Raw genomic sequence first — 23,847 nt, forward strand, 5'->3', positions numbered from 1 at the left:
AACTCTGTTGCACCTGGCCAGAATACCGGACACGTCCGGTATGGATATCGGACGCGTCCGATCACGTCGGGAAGATACCGGATGCGTCCGGTCCTCATGTCAGACACATCCGGTCACCCTGTGACCAGCACATTCAACTCCTTTTCTTCACCGAGTTGATCCTCATCAACTTCAACTTCTTCTCCTTTGCAAATGTGCCAACACCACCAAGTGTACACCACCATATGTATGTGTGTTAGCTTTCCACAAACATTTTCCAAAGGATTAGCCACTCAACTTGCCACGCCACTTGATCCTAGAGACGATGCAAAGCTAGATCACTCGAGTGGCACTAGATGATCGATATACAAACAAGTTTGCCCCTCTTGATAGTATGGCCATCTATCCTAAACCCTGTCATCAACTTCTCTACGCACCTATGACCCGTGAAATGAAATACCCTAGGTAATACCTTTGCCTTGCGCATTCCATTCCATCTCCTCCAATGTCGATGCAACACATGCATAAATATGAAATTTGTGGGAGTGTTATCACTACTAAGTGATGCTAAGGTGTATAGAATAACCTTTGAAGCATGATACCAATCAGAGTTGCACTTTTAACACCATCCTTAGCATCATGAGTAGCTAGACAACAAAAACACTAGAAACCCCGTGAGATCAACATTATAAGCAAGGTTCTAGTACCACATGTAAAAATATGAGTCTAGCTACCATCCTATGTATGCTAGTTATCAAATCATCATTCAAATTCTACAACTAGCATACACCACACAAGAATGCATATTGAATTTAAAAGCTTATGCAATGCAAGCAAGCACATGAATATGCACATATCAAATGCAATCAATCAAAGTTCATGAGCTTGCTCCCCCTACTTGTGTGCTTCTTTTGTCCAAGAATTTTGATCCTTTCACATCCTTCAATGTTGCTCCCTCTTTGTCCATGTCCATGTCCAACCTCTACTTCTTTGTCTCAATTTCTCCCAAAGCTTTCATATCTTCTCAATCTATCCCCCAAAGCTTTCACATCCTTCAATGTTGCTCCCTCTTTGTCCATGTCCATGTCCAACCTCTACTTCTTTGTCTTAATTTCTCCCAAAGCTTTCATATCTTCTCAATCTATCCCCCCAAAGCTTTCACAATCTCTCCCAAATCAAAGCTTTCATATCTTTGTACAATCTCTCCCCCTTTGTCACCAATTTCCATAAAAGGTGTGCTTCTCATTGATGCAAAGATTTGTATTTGGGGTAGATGGTTGAGGCTTGAATCTTGCATTTTTTATGGACATCACTTGATTGTTGGAATGACACAACTTGTATAGCTTCTTGAGATACCACACATAGGATCTTTGACCTTGATACCAATTTGTGGGACACCTCCCCCTATGTGATAGCATGGGTCATCCATTTGATAAACTTGAGCTCTTATAGGTGAGGGGTGCATTCTTCATTTGATGATCACTTAAAGTTGAGGATTACTTGTGGAACCATCGTTTTGCATGATTGATACCACGTGTAGATGTGATACCACTTGAAAGAATTTTCTAGTATGGAACCACTTGTTGGATTTATCAATAAAAACCATTTCTTGAACCTTTGCTATCTTCATGAGTACCACTTATAGGATATCACTTGTGAGTTCTTGATAAAATACATGAGTCTAGATACCACTTGAAACAAACAAACTAGATATCCATTTGCATTGTTGTCTTATGCTTGTACTCTTGTTATTTATCATGAGCTTCTAAGTTGACTTGAACTAAATTGATTTGCCTAAGCTTCCAAGTCCGGTTTGAACCCTCTCTAAGCTTCTTCACACTCATTTAGAGGTTATTTTATCAAGGTTGTACTTGTCACTTGTTGGCAATCCAAATTAAATCAAGTACTTGGGTTTACTAGCTTTTGAACAAAATTCATATACTAACCACTAGATCAACTAATCATTCAAGCAATAGTGGTAGGCTATGAATTTAAACATTTCATTTGTTATGCATGATCCTATGAAGCATGTATTATATACACTAACCGCATACTAGTAAGGGATGAAATGATCATACACATTACAATGATACCTTTGCTATGTTGGAGTAGAGGATAGTCACATAGATTCTAATTCATTACTTCAATAGCAATGTGAAGTCCAATTATAAGCTTGATGAAGACCAATAGATACCATTTTGAATTCCATTCTTCACCCATATGAAATGAATACCACTTATGATCAAGTGCACTATCTTATTATGTTTAGCTTGCTTCATCTTTTTATCAATGCTTGCATGAGAGAACTATTTGAAATACCTCTTGAATTGCTATGACTAGCTCTCTTTTGGGTGTTGCTTGCTTTTCTTGATCAACCCTTTTGATTGCTTCAACTAAGCATCTCAAATCTCCCTTAGATCACCACTTTCATGTTAGCCTTTTAAGTACCACACTTGGTTTACCTACACATAGGCGGCAAGCCCCTACACTAGGGAGAAAGTGACCACTCTCCAAGAACCATTCTTGACACTTACTTGAAATAACTTGATTGATTGATCCAAGTGATGGACTTAACTTGATGAGTAACCTTGATTTCTTCTTTAAGTCCTTTTTGTTTCTACTTGTTTAAGTCATTTTCTTTCTACCAAATGATCTTCAATAATCTCTAGAACTTAAACTTCATCTTCATCTTGAGTTTGATCTTGATCTTACAATTTGAGTACCAAATATATGCAAAGTACACTCCACAATTAAATGCCCTTGTACTCTTTGCTTGTTATGCTTCTAGATCATCTCAAAACCAAACTTAGGTGCCTCAATCACTTATAAAAATATGTTTCCAACTTGAGGACCTTTCAATTAAAGTGACTCAAAATAGATCCAATAATTTCCACTTTTCTGGCAGATTCTGTACCCTTCAAAGAAAAAATCCATATCTCCCAAAGTATAGATCCAAATACTACGAAATTTGGTGAAGATGTGATTCACTAAGTTATATAGCAGCTGTAAAAATTTGAGCTTCATTTGACTTCTAGATTGCTACCAGATTTCAATTCTTCCACCACTGCTACATGCTGAAAACTGCTGCACTATAGCTGACAAGATCCACTCCAAAACCGAAGCATCTCTTATCTAATTCTCATGAAATTTGTACAGCATCTTATACCAAAAGTCTAGAGCATGTACACCAATTTTTATACCAATCCAATAAGTTTTAATCACTCAAACATGGCTAAGATTACAGCTAGCTCGGATTTTATAATATAGGACAGATTTCAACAATTGAGCTATACTTCATCAAATATGAATCAAACTTGAAACTAACTTACTTGAATACTTCCATAAGACATATATCCATTCAAACCACTTACTAAAAGTCATCTCATGAATTTATCTAACACAAATCAATCCAAACTTGATTACTAATCAATTATCCATTCAATCAACTTATAGCAAGCAACTTTGCATATTTGTCCAATTCAATCAACTCATATGCACCCAAATGAAATGATCAACAAGAGATATACCTTGGTTAGCTCATGATCATCCAACTTGCAAGCTTCAACCCAATTATTTGCAAACCATCAAATATATCCAATGAATCACCAACAACTTGAATTATAGCACTTGTATGATGTAGCATATTTGGATTTTTCTCAATTATCATGGCATTGGGTTTGGATGTGCACTAAACTTCATATCTTGACTCAACATATGATGATCAATATAAAATCAATTGAATCAAGTCTCCAATGCTGATGGTACCTATAATCAATCATCCACTTTTTGATGGTACCCAAACAATTTTGGGTCCCCTCAAGTTAGGAGCAACATACTTAGGCAATGCCTTAGTATGAGTAGCGGGATGTTTTGCAATAGCAACCATAGATGTACCATTACCATCCTTTCTAAGCATAGAATCATCATCAAATGAAATAGGCTTAGGAGTGTTACCTAGGGGACATGAATGTGCCATGTGTCCCCTTTCCCGACATGAGTAGCACTTTCTCTTTGCTTAAGCCTTTTCTTCCTTGCTCGTGTTGTGCTTCTCATTGCCTTGCTTCTCCTTGTTTGCTTGAGCCTTCTTCTCAAGCTTGTTTGGACAACCCAAAGCTAGGTGGTCCAATGTGTCACAACTATAGCATCTCATGTGAGCAATCTTCTCCATTTTCTCTTCTTTGCTCTTGCTCATTTGCTTTCTCTTCTTCTTTATCATCAAATCGCCACCATCTTCATGGTTGATCTTAATTTGCTCTTAGGGTGTCTTCTCTTGCTCAACTTGTGGCTTTGGTTGAGGCTCTTCTAGTTGTTTCACCAATTGCTTGGTTGGGCACATTGAGGTAAGGTGACCCCAGGTGCGGCACTTGAAGCACTTCATATGCTTGAGCCTCTCTGCTTGAGCCTCTCTTCTTCTTTTATCTTCTTGAGCTTCTCAATGTTAGGGCAACCATTTGCAAGGTGTCCCGCTTTATGACATCGGTAGCACATGGTATGAGAGAGCTTTCTTTGTTGTATCTTCTTTATCTTTCTTTCTCTCTTTCTTTCACCCTTTGTCATCTTCTTCTTGAAGCCAAGGCCACACTTGTCACCATAGTTTCTTTGAGTCTTCAACATGTGCTCAAAGGTGACTTTTGAGTTGTATCACCTCTCTAGCTTGTTGCTTAATTTCTTCACTTGTTCATTGAGCTCATTGTTCTCCTTCAAAAGGTTAGTCTCACAAGACATAGAAGTAGAACAAGCATCTATATGTGAAGAGCATGGCATATCTAATAAATCATCATAAGAGGTGGATACATGCTTCTTGCCTACATCACAAGGGTTAGTAACAATTTGTGATTTATCATTTGATCCATGTGATGAGCTCTTATTATTTTTAAGTTTCTTTGTAAACATTTTAATGAGAGAAGCATGTTGTTCTAATAATTCATCATAAGATGCAAGAAGTATCCCATGATTCAATTTTAGCTTATCATGTGAAGATTTAAAAGCATCAAGTAATTTCTTATGTTCTTCACAAGAGTTCTTTAGAAATGAGTTTTTATTTTCTAATTTCAATGTTTTAGCTTTCTCATTTTCTAAAGACATGGTTATGCTAGCAAGTCTACTAACAAGCTCATCATATGAATCAACATGATTAACCACATTAGCATTTGATACCTTGGTGTCACCTTGTGACATGAAACAATGTGGTGTAGTTGGAGAGCTTGTAGTAGCATCATCATCATGGCTTGAGCATGAACCAACATCGACAAGATCACCATCAAGTGTGCTTGAGGTAGAATCTTTATGTGCAACACTTATGTCATCATTATCAACCTTGTCAAGTGAACTTGTAGTGGATCGATCATCGTCATCATCACTTGACCATGAGGTGGAGCAATCTTCCACAATCACCAAATTGTGGTTATGCTCAACACACTCATGTGCCTCCTTCTTGGGCTCATCATCATTGGAGACACTCCCATATATTAAATTGAGGTACAACCAAATATCATGGGCGGTCTTCATGTACATAATCTCCCCAAATATGTTATCTTTCATGGATTGATAGAAAATGTTAGTAAGGGCGCATTGACCATTCCCGCCACCGCCGCCATGAGCGTGTCCTCACCGGAGTTGAGGCCGCCATGGTCGGGGTAGCTAGGAACCTTCCCATCCTCTTTTCTTTGATTGGGTAGCACAGTAGTGACCTCCTGAAGCTCATACCGAGCTCGGTTGAGGCAGCCATGGCTCGCCATCGCCGACGCCTCGCACCGGAGCTTTGCCGTGCCACCATCACCGGCGACGAGCCACCTCCGCTAGGTCTTAGGTCTTGCCACTTGCACCAATCAGTTCCTCTCATCACGTAGAGCACGTAGGTGGCCTTGGTGTCGCCGGAGTCCTCGCCATCGGCGAGCAAGACCACCACCGCGCCATCGAACGTCGCCTCCCCTGTTTTCGTCTCACTGACAAGCAGGTCCGGCTGACACGTAGGTCCCACACGTCAGTGACTATTTGTTCAAAAGGATAGTTCAAATTTCTAGTTTTGAATGCTGTTTTGTGAATTTTGTAACTCCAAGTGTGTAGATCCAAATGGTGTGATTCAAATTTTGGTAGGCTCATAGTGAAGTCTAGTATTTAAGAAAAATATGACATGAGCACATGATGTAGAAATTTTGGATGAATTAAATAGGAACTTGAAATATGTTTTTGAATGCATGCAAACTTGTTTAAATCATATCTTGAGTTTCTGTGATCCAAAAATTATGAAATTTTATGGGTAAGCTAGTCTTGCTTAGTAGAAGCTCTGGTTAAAATTTGAGAGTCATTGCATGTATGGTTTTTGAGTTATAGATTTCCCTTTTCTCATTGATTGATACTTGTGTGAATTTTTGTAAATTATCTAGGAATCCTATGACCATGAAACTTGGTGGGTAGTATCATAGTACCTTAAGGATGCTAGGAAAAATATGAAATCTGTTACTTGACACTTTTCACTAAGGTTTCCTAATTATGCCATTTTAAGCCATTATGCCTTATCATTTTTGTGTAGGCTGTTATACTTACTTAAATGGTGTGAAATTTTTATGGTAGTCTGCTTAGAGCATGTAGTATCTACTGTAATTTTTGTAGAATTAATGGTGTAGTTTTCATATAAGTTTACTATTTCCCCTAATTAATTAATTAAATTAGGAAAGGTATTAAAAGAAATATTTTGGTGATGAACACCTTACTTTCTGGTGTTCTTGTGATATGTGTAATAAGTGAGTAGAGTTAGTTTTGTCCAATTATGTGTTTACATCATAAGTTAATAGTTATTTATTTGCTTTATTTTCCTCTGGACAGATCTGGGGACTTTATAAAGTTCCCCATGATATTTTGGTTTGCTGTGAATGTGATGAATACAAAAGTTGTGGATAATTTATGTAGCTAGCTCCTGTCAAAATTTGAGGGCATTTGTCCCAGTAGTTTAGGAACTACAGTTGTTTAAAGTTAGGTTCCAGTTTTACCTACTCTCTGTCTTGTGTGGACAGAGTTCTGTTGAGTGAGGAATTCGACCTGGTAAAGGTTTGAATCATACTTTGAGGTCTGAAAATGAATTGTTGACAATTTCATAAGCTTTACAAATTGTCTTGTTGCATGTCATTTGGATTTATAAATCTTTAGTTATGGCTAGTTTACTGTACCGCTACATAGTCTTCATTTTGCTGAAATACAAATGCTGAAGTGTATGCTTGTTGCAATGTTCTCGTTGATTGTTTAGGGGTTAGCCTAACTTGAGAATATGCTTAGGTGCAGGTGCTAGGTCATTAACTAAAGATGAGCAATTATACATTAGGTTGTATAAGCTTGGTAAGTAAAGTGATTTGAATAGGGCTTAAGTTGGAATATGCAGACTATAGTGAACATGTGCATTCCCCGAGCATCCCTGACATTCGTTCATATGCATCCATGATATTTATCTTGTGCATTCATGCAATAGGTGTGCCGGAGGGAGTGACGTTGCTGGAGTTCGAGGGAGCCAACCAGGAGGAGGAGCCCGAGGTGTAGGAAGCTGACGAAGCAGCCACCGCGGAGGAGTTGCCCGAGTGCCCTGACCACCAGCATTCCTCTTTTCTGAAAGGCAAGCCCCAGAGCATATTAAGCCTCCCATGTTTTTACAAATACATTGAGTATCTTTTATTCATTGATGATGCATTAAGTATAGGAATTGGTTGGAACCAATTGTTGCATTATATATCCCTCCTTGTCCAGATATTGCACTGGAATCCTATTTAAGTTCAGGAACGGGTTAAATGCCATACACTTTTGATGGCACACACTTTGCACGGTGGAAAAATTGGATGACATGCAATTTTAAGTTCATTTCCCCCCAAATGTGGTGGGTCGTAGATGTGGGCTTTTCTCATGCATTGGATGAAAAGAATGCAACTAAAGCGCAAAAGAAATGCCTACATCTCGATTCAACATCTAGCCCATAAGTCGCCATCCTCTCGGGTCAGTAAAGACCACAAATGAGAGACCTAGCTCTGATACCACTTGTAGGGTTGAGATGGTGACTAGAGGGGGGTGAATAGTCATTTCTAAAACTTAATCGTGTCGGCTAACCAAAACAAGTGTGGAATTAAAACTATCGGTCTAGCCAAGACTACACCCCTCTATCTATGTTCTCTAGCACTTTGCAAAGATCCTAATTAAGCAACAAAGGTGCCGGGCTAGCTAGAGCTAACCTAATCAATTCTAGAAGCAAGGTCACACAAACCTATGCCACTAGTACTTTAACCAATAGGGAGCTCCTACATATGCTAGTAAGCAAAAGCACAAAGCCAACTAAGCTCACTAGCAATGCTCAATAACAAGGCAACCAATGCCAAATTAGAGAGCGCAAATACTTAGCTATACAAACTAAGCAAAGTGACTAACAAGGTTACACAAACCAAATTAGTCACGCAAGAGAGCTACTTCTATGCTACACAAGCAAGAAGGTAATTAATGAGCTATACAAGCAAACTAATTACAAGAGCAACTACTCAAGCACAATGTATATGAAGGTAATTATAAGCTTGTGTAACAAGAATGCAAACCAACAGGAAGAATAAAGTTGACACGGTGATTTTTCTCTCAAGGTTCACGTGCTTGCCAACACGCTAGTCCCCGTTGTGTCGACGGCTCACTTGGTGGTTCGGTGGCTAATTGGCATCACCCACCAAGCCCGCACGTCGGGCACTGCAAGAACCTACCCTGAAAGTGAGGGTAGCTCAATGACATGCTTTACTAGAGTTGCTCTTCGTGGCTCCCGTGAGACAAGCACAATGCCCCCTCACAAAGCTCTTCTCCGAAGCACCGCATAAGCTTCTTGCGGGCTTTGACAGAGACCACCACCAAGCCATCTAAGAGGTGGCAACCTCTAAGAGTAACAAGCACTACCAGCTTACAACTCGATCATCTAGTGCCACTCAATGCAACCTCACGATGCAATCGCACTAGAATCGCTCTCTCACACAATCGAATGATCACTATCAAGCATATGTGAGATAGAGGGCTCTCAAGCACTCTCAAGCATGGACACAAAGTCCCCTGAGGTGCTCAGCCTGAGCCATGGCCGAGACCCCCTTCTATTTATAGCCCCACAGGCTAAAATAGCCATTACCCCTTCACTAGGTGTTTTTGGGTTGATCGGACGCGCCGGTCAGATCGACCAGACGCACCCTGCCAGCGTCTGATAAACAGATGGCTGCCACATCATCCCCGGCTTCCAATACTGAGCGCCTGATCTCAACGGTTAAGTTGCGATCGGACGCAGCATAGTGTATGACCGGATGCAGGACCCCAGCGTCCGGTCACTTCCAGTAAGCCTCCACTCATGACCGAACGCATCCGATCATGCCTGACCGGACTCACCTAGCGTCTGGTCACTCACTGTCTCCTCAGTGCACTGCCACACCAGTGCGACCGAACGCACCCAGCCAGCGTCCAGTCAAAGATCGATGCCTACATGTTCTCTATTGCCACTGGCTGGACGTAGGACCCCAGCGTCCGGTCACTACGTGACCAACATCCGGTGTACTTTGTGAAACCCTATCTTTTCTATATAGGGCACCGATGGCACCGGCGGAGTGTCCGCCCGTAGAGTGCGGACAGTCATGTCTTGATCTTCTCCACCTTGATCACATGACTCAATGTCATGTCTCATGTCCAATCAGCTCCATCATCACATGTGTGAGCTTTGCAACATCTCCAAACCATTTTCACATTCATGGCATATGTTGCTCACACACATGTACCTGTGGACTAATCACTTATGTATCTCACATAAACACAATTAGTCCACCTAGGGTTGTCACTCAATTACCAAAAGCACACAAGGACCTTTCACCCGGTCGGACCACTTGTCGCCCTTCACGTCTCGCTCTACTAGAGTTGCTCTTCGTGGCTCCCATGAGGCGAGCACAATGCCCCTTACAAAGCTCTTCTCTGGAGCACCGCACAAGCTTCTTGCGGGCTTCAACGGAGACCACCACCAAGCCATCTAGGAGGTGGCAACCTCCAAGAGTAACAAGTACCACCGGTTTACAACTTGATCACCTAGTGCCACTCGATGCAACCTCACGATGCAATCGCACTAGAATCACTCACTCAATTGGATGAACACTATCAAGCTCAAGTGAGTTAGAGGACTCCCAAGCACTACCATATAAGCCACCAAGGCTCTAGTGTGCCAAGCTGTCGGCCAAAGGTCGACCACTACTTCTATTTATAGCCCCACGGGCTAAAATAGCCGTTACCCCTTCACTGGGCGTTTTTCAGGACGACCGGACGCATAGGTCGTGTGCACTGGATGCATCCGGTGTGTTAACCGAACGCGTCCGGTTGCTGCATCTGGTCACAGCGTCAGAACACAGCCTGACCGCCTGTGTCCCTTTCTAATTATTTAGCCATTCGCGCCCAACAGCTATCACTGTGCATAGTAATACCATGTGATCGGACGCGCCGTTAGAAAATGACCAGACGTGGGAGACGCAGCGTCCGATCGAGTCCAGAGAGCTCTCAGAGCCGCTCTGGGCCGACCGAACACTCCCAGTGTCTGATCAATTATTGCGCTGAAAACTTGAGACTTGCTGGTTCATACCGGACGCGTCCGGTGTGGCGACTGGACACGTCTAGTCGGTGCGTATGGTCGAGTCCAGAGAGCTCCTAGAGTCGTTCAACTATGACCGGACGCATCCGGTGTGGCCGACCAGATGCACCCTACGTCCGATCCTCTCTGGACCAACACCCGCGCTCCACGTCACCTCGACCGGATGCTAAATTGTGATTTCTCAGCGTCCGATTACTTCTATGACACAGAGTCCAGTCACCTCGTCAACTCTGCCGTGCCTGGCCAGAATACCAGACACGTCTGGTATGGATATCGGACGCGTCCAGTCACATCGGGAAGATACCGGGCGCTTCCGGTCATCATGTCGGATGCGTCCGGTCACCCCATGACCAGCGCATTCAACTCCTTTTCTTCACCAAGTTGATCCTCATCAACTCCAACTTCTTCTCATTTGCAAATGTGCCAACACCACCAAGTGTACACCACCATGTGTATGTGTGTTAGCTTTTCACAAACATTTTTCAAAGGATTAGCCACTCAACTTGCCACGCCACTCGATCCTAGCGATGATGCAAAGTTAGATCACTCGAGTGGCACTAGATGACCGATATACAAACAAGTTTGTCCCTCTTGATAGTACGGCCATCTATCCTAAACCCGGTCATCAACTTCTCTACACGCCTATGACCGGTGAAATGAAATGCCCTAGGTTATACCTTTGCCTTGCGCATTCCATTCCATCTCCTCCAATATCGATGCAACACATGCAACAACACGATCAACAATGATATGATCCACTTCATATCATCACGTGATCATATTAGTTCATCGATCTTGAGTTCACTTGCTTTTCACCGTTGCCTTCGTCCATCGGCGCCAAGTCTTGCTCAAGCTTCACCGCCACGCGGTCCATCGCTCCAAAGCCTCCAACTTGCCCTTCACGCTTGCAACTGGTCCATCAAGCCAAGTCATATCTTGATCTTCTCCACCTTGATCACATGACTCAATGTCATGTCTCATGAGCAATGAGCTCCTTTATCATCACATGTGTGAGCTTTGCAACATCTTTGAGCCATCATCACCGTCATGGCATATGTTGCTCACACACATGTACCTATGGACTAATCACATGTGTATCTCACTTAAACACATTAGTCCACCTAAGGTTGTCACTCAATTACCAAAACCAAACAAGGACCGTTCACCAGTGCAGCACCGCCACCTATAATTGACCGGATGCACCGGGGTGAGTCTGGTCACCCCGCGGCCAGCGGCCGGTAGTGGACAGTCTCCTCCTTTTCTTTTTCTAAATCCACGACCGCTTCACTCTTGCTTCTAACTTGCTAACCACAAAGTGTAGAACTTGTGTGCATGTGTGTTAGCATTTTTCAAAGCATTTTACAAGGGTCAAGGTTAGCACACTAGGTTACTAAATGCATATGCAAGAATCATGTCATCTAGTGGCACTCGATAAACTGTTTAGCCAAAGATTTCTCCTCTTTATAGTACGGCTATCGATCCTAAGTCACTCACACCCTCTATGATGTCTTGAGTGTAAAACTAAAACCTATCATATACCTTTGCCTTGATCATCTCGGTTTTTGTTTTTCTCTTTCTTCTTTTCCAAGTTGAGCTTGATCATCATCATTTCATGTCCACCTTCAACTCCATGGACCTCATCTTGCTCAATCACTTGGATTGCACTAACCTAGCTCATATCACAACTCATGACAAGGTTAGTGCTAGGTTTCATCAATTATCTAAAACCAAACTAGGGTTTTCAGATGGCCTGCCTCTTCTTCGCCACGGCCCAGAATCACGGTTGAACGAGTGTGGGCGTGCGGCAGGGATACAGCGACCGGCTTCGCCGGGCGATGAGCGGCGTCTAGGTAGCTGGTGGGGTGGCCGTTGTCGGACTCCTCGCCATCGGCGTCCGCCCACCGGTGGCGCTTCGTGCCCCCCCCCCCCCCCCCCGCGGGGCCGCTCGGGTAGAACGGAGCTAGGTCCGGTGAGAGGGTGGGCAAGCCGGGGGCACCGGCAGCTCCCACACGCTGCGCACAGAAGTAGGTGGCGGCGGCGACCGTGTGTCGCGCTCCTTAGCACCGCAACTCGCACGAGGGAGAGGAGGGGAGGACGAGCTCGGAGCAGAGCCGCAAGCCTCCACAGATACGAAGTTGATAACCAAATTAACTAATTAGTAAAGATCAAATTAGCCTTTTGCCAAACTCTTTGTTTGTGCACAAAATTGCTTGGTTGCCTTGTATTTGAGGATGGAGTGAATAAGAAAAGATGACCGCTCCATCTTATCTAAACTTGAACAAACACGTTGTCCCTTCGATTTGGAAAGCAACAACAAAAAATTGAAACCAAGGCTTTTCTTTCTCCTCCCCAGGAATCGCATTCCTGCCTCCTGGTTTCGTGGCGTCGAATCCTAGTCCTAGTCCTAGTCCTAGTCCCTGTCTCCCTGATGCCAAGATTTGCATTCCCTCCCGCCCCTCTAAAGTCTAAACCCAACCCACGACGAGCCCAAAACCCCGGAAAGCCCTAACCCTAGAGAAAAAGGCGCCGCCACCCAACCCAACCCACCCCACCCGGCCACCCGGGCGTGCCCATTTGTTGCCCGCGCCTCCTGCGGGTGGTTTCGTTCAAACCCAACCTAATTTTTCGCGAGCGCGCGCGTGCGGCGTTGCGATAGGAGGCGGAGACGATGGCTCCGTTCGGCGACGGCGGCGGCGGGGCTGGCGACGGAGGGGACGAGCTGCGGGGCTGGGACCCGCTGCGCAGTGGCAGCGCGCCGCCGACGATGGAGGGCGCCGCGGTGGCAGCGGTGGCGGCGGAGAGGGTGTTTGGCGGCGGCGGCGCCTCGTTCTTCTCCGGGATCGACGGGCTCGGGTTTGGCGCGAGGATGGACGAGGTCAGCAGGCGCCGCGGTGCCGCAGGAGCTCAGGTGAGGGGCGTCGCTGCTCTTGAGCTCATCGATGGTTTTGGTTTCTTTGGTGGATGTAGATTGGATCGGTAAGGTTGGGGTTTGCCATTGCCATTGTTCCGGCGATGGGCCTCTGAAGATTAGAGATGCATCTCACGGTTGCTACTCGGATTAATTCGATGTTCTTGTGTTCTTTGATGCTTGGGTTGGGATTCGTAGTTTTCCCTTTTATTAAACAGATGATTAAGGTTTCTGTGTGCAACGGAGTTGGCAGAAACGTCGAAGTTACCATCTTTAGTGTTGTTTGTCTTCCAATGTTAAACAAAAGTGTTTCTTGGCTTGAGTGACATTCTGTTGATTCTTGCAGGTGTTTATATTTCTCTTTTAGATTAGATAGATGCTTGGATGTCAGGTGGGATGTGTTGTTATCTTCTAAATATAGCATGGGATCTGTGTGATTTTGCTCAAAAGATTTGGATTTGCCACATGTCCTTGTTTACGAACAAATCAGCATCAGTATAGGCGATATATATTGGGAGCCGCCTACTGCTGATGATGTTTGCTGCTATCTAGTTCGCCAGCACTTAGGAACTGCGTTTTCTGTGTCCATTGGCCATGTCTAGACCATCAGACAGAATGGCTTGCTTAGATAACTCACTAAGATACATAATTTGAGGGATAATTTCTCTTCCTCTCTTCCATGTTGCACGAGATGCGCTTTTTCATCTACTCCCTCCATCCTGAAATACAGGGTATCCAAACATTCAAAATTTGTCCCAAACTATAACTTTTTCATCTACTCCCTCCATCCTGAAATACAGGATATCCAAACATTCAAAATTTGTCCCAAACTATAAGAGATTCTTCTCGGTGAACTAACACGCCAACTAGGTAACATTCACATGCATACCTACCATTACTTTCTATTACGAACCCCAAATATGGTAAACATGAAGGGTTGCATATGTCATTTGGTTTACCACATAATCCTAGAATTTCTAGGATACCTTATATTCCAGGACAGAGGTAGTATTTAGACAATTATTGTTCTTAAAATCTAGCTTTACTTTAGCAGATGTCTGTTTCTATCATCATTTTTAGAGACAGATTATTTTACATGTCAATTTGTTGGACAATTAGCTTCAATCTGTATTTGCTTGGAACTGAACTTTCTATTCTACATGCAACTTTTCCTATCTGTTCTGGTGCCACTGTGCTCGGGGGCGGAGCTTGAAAGGAGGGTGCTTTGTAATGGAAAATTAGATGTAACCATAATTCTGGGCATGTTAATCATGGCTATACACTTTAATCAAGGTACTGTGCATATGGCTAAAAAGGGGCAACATGTGCAGTGGGTGGGCTGGATTGGGGGTGGGGGGTTTTGCAGCCCTGGCAGCACCTTCCCTGTATGCTGTCCCTTGTTGTGGTACTGACATTCACTGTTATGTTTGCATGCTTAATGATTTATTTTGTACCCTTTTTTTGTAAAACCTCGTATCTCTAAGATCTTTTCATAATTCTTTTGTTTAACTTTGTTACTTTCATTTCTTTGCCAACTGTTGGAAGAAAATGCCTTGTTCATTCGAAATAATTTTGGCTTTATATATTTTATTCAGGAACATTTTGGTAATTCTGCTTCTTTATCTGTTGGACCACCTGGTCTCCTACTTAATGGTACTGGAGACTTGGATGAACGGCAGTTTGGACCGAGCAGAGTTCATAGTGGTGGCGCTATGTCAAACTACTCTGCATTTGACATGGGTTCGCTTTGGACAGATATGGATCCTGACAATGCTGAATATCGCAGAAATGTCCAGAATCGCTTCATGTCAAACATAGAAAAGATGAATGCTTATGGCAATAGGGATCTTAATGCTTCCTACATGGCTGATTCTGATCTTTCAGATGCTTTATCTGGGTTGAGGCTGGCTAATAGTCCAGTAATGGACCAAAGGAATCATGGGGAAGAGCTACTAGATGACATACTCAAGCGTCAAAGAGATTTCTCTAAAATTGGTGATGAAAACCGATCACCTTTGGTTGGTAATGTTTTTCGCGCACCTAGGTCGGATGTGCATCCACCACCAATGTATAGTGATGGTATTTTACGGAGGCAGATCAGTGCATTAGATGGTTCCAATGTTTCACGGATCAGTCGTCATCACATAAAGGGTGTTGATCACTTATCTTTGGCTGAACAGCTAACTATAATGCAATCAGGCAGCTCTCCTAGAGGAACCAATCTTTCTCGCAATGCGGCTATGACTACTATGATCAACCCCATGAGCAATAGATACAACAGCAATACAGACTTTGATTTGGTTAGGAGTCGAAGGGCGTTCCTTGAGGATCTACTTGCACAACAGTATCTGCAGGAGGATAATCTGTCATATAATGATAGTAGGATCTATCATGATGAGCCTTGTTTTCCCTATTCAAGAATGCAAAGATCTGTATCTCATTTTTATCCAAACTCAAGGCACGTGGTATCACATGGTGATCGGCAATCACGGCTCTTCTCCCTCAATAGAAAGGCAATGGGTAGAAATACTGGATCACAGGTCTATCACGACAATACATTAGCAAACTACCAGGATGTGCCTTCTTTGGATAATGCAGATAGAAATGGACTTGATTCAGTGGAACTGATTGATGTAGTGGGCCGCGTTAAGGAAGTTAGGCAAGTCTTTCTTTCATTCTACATTTCTATTTTTTCAACGGAAAACTTCATCTCATTCATTTCTCTTCCAATGCAGTATGGATCAATATGGAAGCCGGTTTATTCAACAAAAACTCGAAATTGCATCACCGAATGTCCGGGAAAAAATATTTCCAGAGATATTATCCAATGCCATTGCTCTAACAACTGATGTTTTCGGCAATTATGTTATCCAGAAGGTATATCTGCCTATCCTAGTTGGATTATTTATATTTCTTGTGTAATCCTGACACTTGTATTGTGATGTTCTCAGTTTTTCGAGTTCGCTACAGAAAGTCAGTTAATACAATTGGCAGATCAACTCAAAGGTCACATTTTGGAACTCAGCCTCCAGATGTATGGTTGCAGGGTGGTTCAGAAGGTCTGTTCTATGTTTAGTATTGTGTATATATATTATGCCATCAAAGCTTTGAACAAAATATGTGCTCCATCTATACTTTGTACCTTTTGTGTATGGACATGCAATGTTTTGTGCAATTGTTTACAAGGTCTCTTTTCCAAATATAAGATCTGAATTTAAATTCTTAATTTTTCTGTTGTTTAAAACCAAAAAAGTTATATGATTTTTTTCGTCTCTTAGTTCACATTAACCTGGTTAATGCTGTTTTTCATATAAATGGATTTAGTCTTCAGCTTACTTAGTACACATGAAAATTCTGCAAGAAAGTAGCCATAGAAGAAATAGATTTGCTTGTATAAAGGGGTAGGGGTCTATTGGCTGGGCATATGCTGCATAAAATGGTGGTGCTGGGCAGTCCCTGATGAGATTCAATTTAACCACAGAAACTTATACCAAATTTATTTTTCCCTATTAATGTAGTAATTTCGGGCTAGATTGATGTCACATTACTTTTAATAATTGGCGAATTTTGGAATTGCTTGCTTTTTCTTTCCATCAAGTATTGATGCTTTATTCAGGGGCTTGCAATTAGTTTGTGTAAAACATTAATAATATAATATGATTTTAGTATGATGATTGCATTTATTCTGTTGTATAAATGCTGCCAGTTACCTTAATGATTTACTCCCTCTGTTCAAGAATACAAGGCATATTTTATTTTGTCAGGTCGTTGAAGTTACCTTTCACCATTGTTTTCTCATAAAATATTGTTCCTGCAAAACCAGTATTGTATGAAAGCATTTGAAGTTTGTGTCTAATTGTATAAATTTTTGTACACCAAAACACTTGTATTTTGGCTAATGGTTGTAATACATGAAGTTTGACTTTTTTTCAAAAAAAAAAGTGCTCCTCCTGCACCAAGTCAGTATGTTTGTCTCGAGTCTCTACTATAGGCCAATATGTTTTACGATGTCTAGATAGATTCAAATTTCTATGATCGGTTTGAGTTGGAATGACATGTATTTTATTTTAGTTTTAACATGCTGGATATTTAGATGAGGAATACAAAACAGTTTTTTTTTACTGTTATGTCATGATTTCTGACTACCCAACTTTACCACTCTGTTGTGCACTGTTACTATGTTGTTGTTGTTGTAATTAATCTGTAACCCTAGTTGCAAGTCCTTTGGTGGTTGTGTGCCTTTTAAATTAGTCTCAAACAGCCTCTTCATTTCACATGTGGCATTGTTATGGTTTGCTTTATCTGATTTATGTCCTAAATTGCTGAACTTTCACTGGAAAACTCAAGGGTCTAGCCGACTGTTAGATGGTTTTTGCTTTGAGGATTGGCTTCACTATAGGATTTCCTAGTCATCATGTGGCAATCAAATGATTATTTTGGTCGTTGTAACCTCATTCGTTGGCTTGTGGGAACAACAGTTAAATTCACTCTTGGAAATCTCTGCTTACAGCTGCATTCCCAGCTCAATTTATATTTACTCTGGCCTTAACGGACGTCATCTTGTGGGCTGCCCACGTTTGCTTGAATCTCCTTAGTCCTGTTATTACTATCTATGGCAAATTATCCACTGTAAATTGTTGTGATCCTTTTGAAATCCAATGGTATTAGAAGCAGATGCATTATGATTTTTTAATTTCTTTTTGTTGATCTCCTGCACCATGTCCGATGAAGTTTAATCTGTCCCTGTGGTGCTTTATGAGATAATTTCTGTTGTCCATTATTAACAGGTTTTGGAGGTAGTTGATATGGATCGAAAGATCGACATTGTTCATGAGCTCAAGAATTATGTTCTGAAATGTATTGGTGATCAAAATGGTAACCATGTGATCCAGAAATGCATTGAGTGTGTTCCTGAAGACCGCATTCCGTTTGTTATTGATCCTATACTTTCACAAATTCTTGTTCTATGTACCCATCAATATGGCTGCAGAGTCATTCAGGTACATAACACATCATTGCCTTTTTTTAAGATGAGTCTTGTTCCATGTACTAACTAATTTCATTGTTATAGAGAGTTCTGGAGCATTGCCATGATCCTGTGACTCAAAGTGCTATCATGAATGAAATTGTGCAGCAGACCTTCCATTTGACGGATGATAAATTTGGGAACTATGTTGTTCAAGTATGTGAATTGTTTCTATTCCTATATGTGTTTATTTGAATATCTAACTTTTGATTTCCATGGTACACTGGAATATTCACTTCGATGAACTCAGGAACTATGTTAATGATATTTGAGCAAAATCAAGCTAATTTCTCTGCTGTGCTTTTATAATCTGTTGCATTTGCCTCTGCTGTACTAACTCTTTTTTTTTTGTGAAATCTGTTTCGAACATTCTATAGCATGTGTTGGAACACGGGAAACCAGAAGAGCGTTCATCCATCATTCAAAAGCTCTCAGGGCAAGTGGTCATCTTGAGCAAGCAAAAGTTTGCTTCTAATGTCATTGAGAAATGTTTGGCTTTTGGAACTCCTGAAGAACGTGATAGCCTTATTGGGGAAATCATTTCATCTGGACAAACATTTCAGGTTTGTCCTATTTTATATTGTTATAAGCCGGTACATTTAGCATTCCATAGACAAACCATTCTGATTTTATGCTTGATTCAGTGTTTCAAGACATTAAGATTACATCTGCATAATTTTGCCTAATTCATGTCATGGCTGTATTTTTTCATGACAATAATTGATGGCACATGGTGCTTTGGCTTTACTCTGTTTGAGCATACATGCTGTGTTGCACGATGGTTATTGTTTTTTCTTGTGTAGCTAGAATTATTTTCACATCTGTTGCTAATTTCATAAGAGCCTTGTGGAATATTATGTATTCTGGGCACTAGCTGCTAGATTTCAATTGGCACAGGTAGTATGTATATGTTGTACATACACATGGTGCTTTGGCTTTACTCTGTTTGAGCATGCATGCCGTGTACATACACATGTTGGAGTCTAAAAAGTTTGATGGCGCTCTTAATTTTTTGGAGTTTATAGCTAATGCAATTTTTCATTCATGACTCGTGACTATATTCATCTGTTTTGCAGGAATTGATGAAGGATCAGTTTGGTAACTATGTTGTACAGCGAGTCCTTCAGACATGTGATGATAAATACCTAGAGATGATCCTCTCAAGCATCAAACTACACTTGAATGAACTGAAGAATTACACGTATGGGAAGCACATTGTGGCACGTGTCGAGAAGCTAATCGTTACAGGAGGTAAGCAGACAGCAAATAGTCTGCATTGCGATGCAAAAAGAAAGAATTCAATGTACTCTTATACTGATGAACCAAACACTTTCTGGTTTCTGATTTCAGAGAAGCGAGCAAGGATGGCGTCCCTGAGTGGCCAACATCAGCAGCCACCGAACTGTACAGCTGTAGACGCACACTAATCCCTTTTTGTGCATGCATTGGCGTCAAATGCGACTACACACTAATCCCCTTTCATGCATTGGCGTCAAATATGGCGAGCAGGTGGCACAAGTGACGTGGAGAGTTTGGTTTTACTACATGGTTTAAATAGGGTACTTGCAGATAAATCAAGGATTTATGTTGCCTGTATATAACCAGGTGTGGTGTTTTCGGGAACCCAGTAGTTAGATGAGAGCTAGGTTTTCGGCACTGTAAATCCTTTTGGCCATGTACAAGTTTATTACATACAGTGGATAATAGATGTACATTGTGCTGGAGTGTTAGCTTTTGGTAGTAGGTGAAAGCGGTGCTGTGTAATATATCTGGTGCTGCTGGTCTTCTGATGAAGTCGGTAGAGCTCCAGTGCTGTTGGTTCACCGTACGACGTACAGTTGCTCTTTTGTAGCACTGATCCTTAAAATCTATGCTCGTTTTTCTTTCTTTCTTTCTTTCTTTCTTTCTTTTCTTGATGGCTATGTATGCTTGTTTCATCTGTTAAATTTTTAGCGAGGCTCTGGGATCTTTTCCGATAATATTTCTTTCTTTTCTACGTACTGAGGTGTGACACGGAAGCAGGAGGGGACGGGGTTGCATATTATGGGCCACTTTGGTAGAGCTCTTATTCTTGATTCTTGAGTTTCACCTTTTGATTCTTAGAAAGAGTGATTTTGGTGGGGAGCAGGTGAGAATCAATCCTGAAGTGATTCATGTGATAAATGAATGAGGAGCAGTGGAAAACAGTGGAGAGTAGATTATTTTTTGAGCTCCTAGCTTGTGGTGTAAATGGAAAAGTGGTTCTTCTTAGCTTCTCATTAGAATTCAGCTGTATTTTAAGTGCCAGAATCTAGTTGTATTTTAAGTGTTTGGCAGGGTTCTGAAAGCTGTGTGAAGTTAGGACCAGGACTTATGCCAAAGGTGCCCTATGGTACCCCCTTTGGACAGCCTTGTCCACTTTTATTTGTTATATATATTAATATCGTAATAAGGTGCTGGTACATACATATGGGGATAGCAAGGAACAGGATACTTGCATGGCTAGCGGGATTAAGGGTCCTCATGCTCCCCCTTTGGTAGCGTTGTCCTCATGGCCTCCATGTCCATAGTCATGCATATTATTATTACCGATTTTCTTGAATGTTGCAGCATATGCCTTTGCTCGTCCTGCAACCTCATCACGGCTGCTCTTTTCTGCAGCCATTATAGGGGGCATCTCCGCAGTGCAACTGCTGATGAGGACCAGCATGAGAACAGCACACACAAGAATCTTCATTGCTCTTGGTGAACCTGATCGATTAACCTGAGGGCATACAAGTCATAAGTATTAATGAGATGGTAATCTATCTCTGTATATACACTTCGTTCTATAGATTCTTTTTCTTGCCAGAGACTCTATCTGAAAGATAAATCTTGACTTACAGATCATCAGAAGTAGTCAAGTTTTGTACTATATAAGCTCATGCAACAGTAGGAACATACATAAATATGCACATATTACTAAGAGAAAAATATTCTTTGTACATGACTTTTGCTGTATACCAAGATATATGTCATGTCATGTCTATATGTATATATAGTAAAAACAATAATTTGAAACTAAGTAAAAACTATAACTCGAAAGAAATTATATGAAGTGAGCTACAAAAGAACTGTTGTGTTATTTTGGGCGTACCAGCTATAAGGAGCTCCTTGCAAGCAATGATCTTTGATTTGTTCGATATGTACTTTCGTGGTGGTACCCAATTTATAGAAGGTGTAAAGACTGTTTGAGCCAAGTACCTTTTGATGTATGCCATGTTGCTAGTCCTGTAAATTTGCACGATAGGCAATATATGGTGGGCTGCAACGTTATCTCATGAATTTGAAATGACTGGTTGCGATCAGTTCTTGTCTACCATCAAACTAGTGGTGTCATGGTGCCTGAGTCAGTTTACTGTGAATTTGGAAGGTGATGCAATTAAAGGAGCAATATTTTGGCTACCGAATGATGACATTGTAGTTTCAGAAAATTCATGTGTGCATAACTATTGACTAGTGTAGATTTTCTGCTAGTAGAATATCTCAAATGACAGGAATTGGAAAGTAATTTAATAATGAAATGGAAAACACTTTCTAGATATTGGTTTCAATTTATGGGATCCAAAGGCTCTAAAAGGAATATCTTTACGGTACTGCTAGCGTCCGGAGGTCCGGACGGACGCTTGCGGTTGCTGGCCGGCTGCGCTGCTCGCCCGCCCGCTCGCTCGCCTGCTTGCCCACATGCTCGCCCGCGCCGCTCCGTGGGGACTGCCCTTGCCCGCCTTGCTTCCCGCATGCATGTGGGACCGCCTCCTCCTATGCCTGCTTCCCGTGTCTGCTTGCAACATGTGCAACATCCTGATCTACTTTTTGCAACATCCAGATTAAACATATGCAACATACGTCAGAAACAGTTGAAACACTTACAACATACGTCTAAAATACTTGCAAAAAAAACTAAAAAAACACTTAAAAACCATTGCAAACATACGCAACATCCAGATAAAATACTTGCAACATATGTGTGAAACATATGCAATATCCAGATAAACACACTTGCAACATACGTCTGGAAAAAACAGATGAAACACTGGGGACAAACGCTTGTATCATACACGTGCAACCACTGCTACATATGCGACATCCTGATCATTTGCATCATCCATATGAAACACTTGAAACATACATCTGAAAACAACTGAAACACTTGAAATATAGGCTTGCAACATGTCTAAAAATGCCTGAAACATTTGAAAACACAGCGTCGCTACCGGGCATGGCCTACTTGGTGGGAACTATGGTGGCGCAGGCCTCCCCTTCCTACCAACGGTGTGAGGTAGATGGGGGCGCATGCCTCCCCTGCCTCCCTTTCCGTGACGGGTGAGGTGGATGAGGCGTGGCGCTGGATGGTGGTGTGGCGTGAGCGCGTGGAGCAGCACAAGAAGGCCCATGTGCCTCGTGGGAAAGGAGCAGCGTCAGATGGGTTGGTGGGGAACTATGGTGGTGCAGGCCTCCCCTTCCTATCGATGGTGTGAGGTGGATGGGGGTGCAGGCCTCCCCTGCCTCCCCTTTCGCGATAGGCGAGGTGGATGGGGCGTGGCGCTGGGTGGTGGTACGGCGCGGGCGCGTGGAGCAGCACGAGAAGGGGCCATGCCTCATGGCAAGGAGCAGTGCGGGAAGGGGGCGACCACAGGGGAGAGACGCCGGAGCAGGCACTTCATGCTGGGAGGGAGCGGGGAAGAGAGAGCATCCTGCTACGCAGTGGTAGGGGCGTTTGGAGGTGCGGCGCGGGGAGGGGCGGTGCCTGGAGCAGGAACGAGTGGACGAGGGGATTTTTTTAGAAACTCCTGAGCAGTTGAGAGGGGATAATTGGTTTGGTGTCGCGGCCCACGAAGAAGCGTCCGGATGGACGAACGCTCGCACCGCAACATTACTGATATCTTTATTTTCACAAGGAATGTCTAATAATTTCTCTTGAAGTGAATCCTCATGCTACCAACTTTTCCTCGGCTCCCCCCCCCCCCCCCACAAAAAAACCCTTATATAAAACCATGAATTTTGTACAAACTAGATTAACACCCAACATATTTTGTAATTTAGCAACAAGTTTACAACCAGGAAACAATTCCTTAAATTTTAATTTTTTTTATGTAACTGGAACAAGACAAGAAGTTAGTTATTAATACTCCATGCATCCATAAAAGAATTCAATTCTAGTATAGTACCAAGTTAAAGTATCTTGAGTTTGACTAACTATAAATAAAAATATCAATATTTATAATATCAAGTAAGTATTATTAGATTTGCTATGAGATATGTTTTCATACTATATTCATTTGGTGTCATAAGGATTAA

General features: G+C 42.1%; 1 protein-coding gene and 1 long non-coding RNA gene across 3 annotated transcripts; one reads left to right on the forward strand and one right to left on the reverse strand.

Moving 5' to 3' along the window:
• Positions 1 to 13,171: 13,171 nt before the first annotated feature.
• LOC136493469 (pumilio homolog 3-like) lies at positions 13,172 to 20,466 on the forward strand. 2 transcript variants are annotated; one of them, XM_066489555.1, is made up of 9 exons: positions 13,172 to 13,505; positions 15,101 to 16,164; positions 16,241 to 16,382; positions 16,457 to 16,564; positions 18,293 to 18,505; positions 18,577 to 18,687; positions 18,909 to 19,094; positions 19,608 to 19,782; positions 19,882 to 20,466. In XM_066489555.1, exons 1-9 carry the CDS (start codon positions 13,266 to 13,268, stop codon positions 19,956 to 19,958), a joined length of 2,316 nt encoding a protein of 771 aa, XP_066345652.1. In that variant the 5' UTR covers positions 13,172 to 13,265; the 3' UTR covers positions 19,959 to 20,466. The 2 variants fall into 2 exon arrangements, with proteins under 2 accessions (XP_066345652.1, XP_066345651.1); XM_066489554.1 differs by having other exon boundaries at positions 19,608 to 20,466.
• A 391-nt stretch (positions 20,467 to 20,857) lies between these two features.
• On the reverse strand, positions 20,858 to 21,763 carry LOC136493470 (uncharacterized). The gene is made up of 2 exons (XR_010768365.1): positions 21,647 to 21,763; positions 20,858 to 21,274 (listed from the first exon to the last, which is right to left on the reverse strand). It is a non-coding gene; the product is annotated as an uncharacterized lncRNA (long non-coding RNA).
• Positions 21,764 to 23,847: the final 2,084 nt, after the last annotated feature.

Source organism: Miscanthus floridulus, chromosome 11, assembly GCF_019320115.1.
Source record: "Miscanthus floridulus cultivar M001 chromosome 11, ASM1932011v1, whole genome shotgun sequence".
In the NCBI taxonomy this organism is placed as follows: Eukaryota; Viridiplantae; Streptophyta; class Magnoliopsida; order Poales; family Poaceae; genus Miscanthus; species Miscanthus floridulus.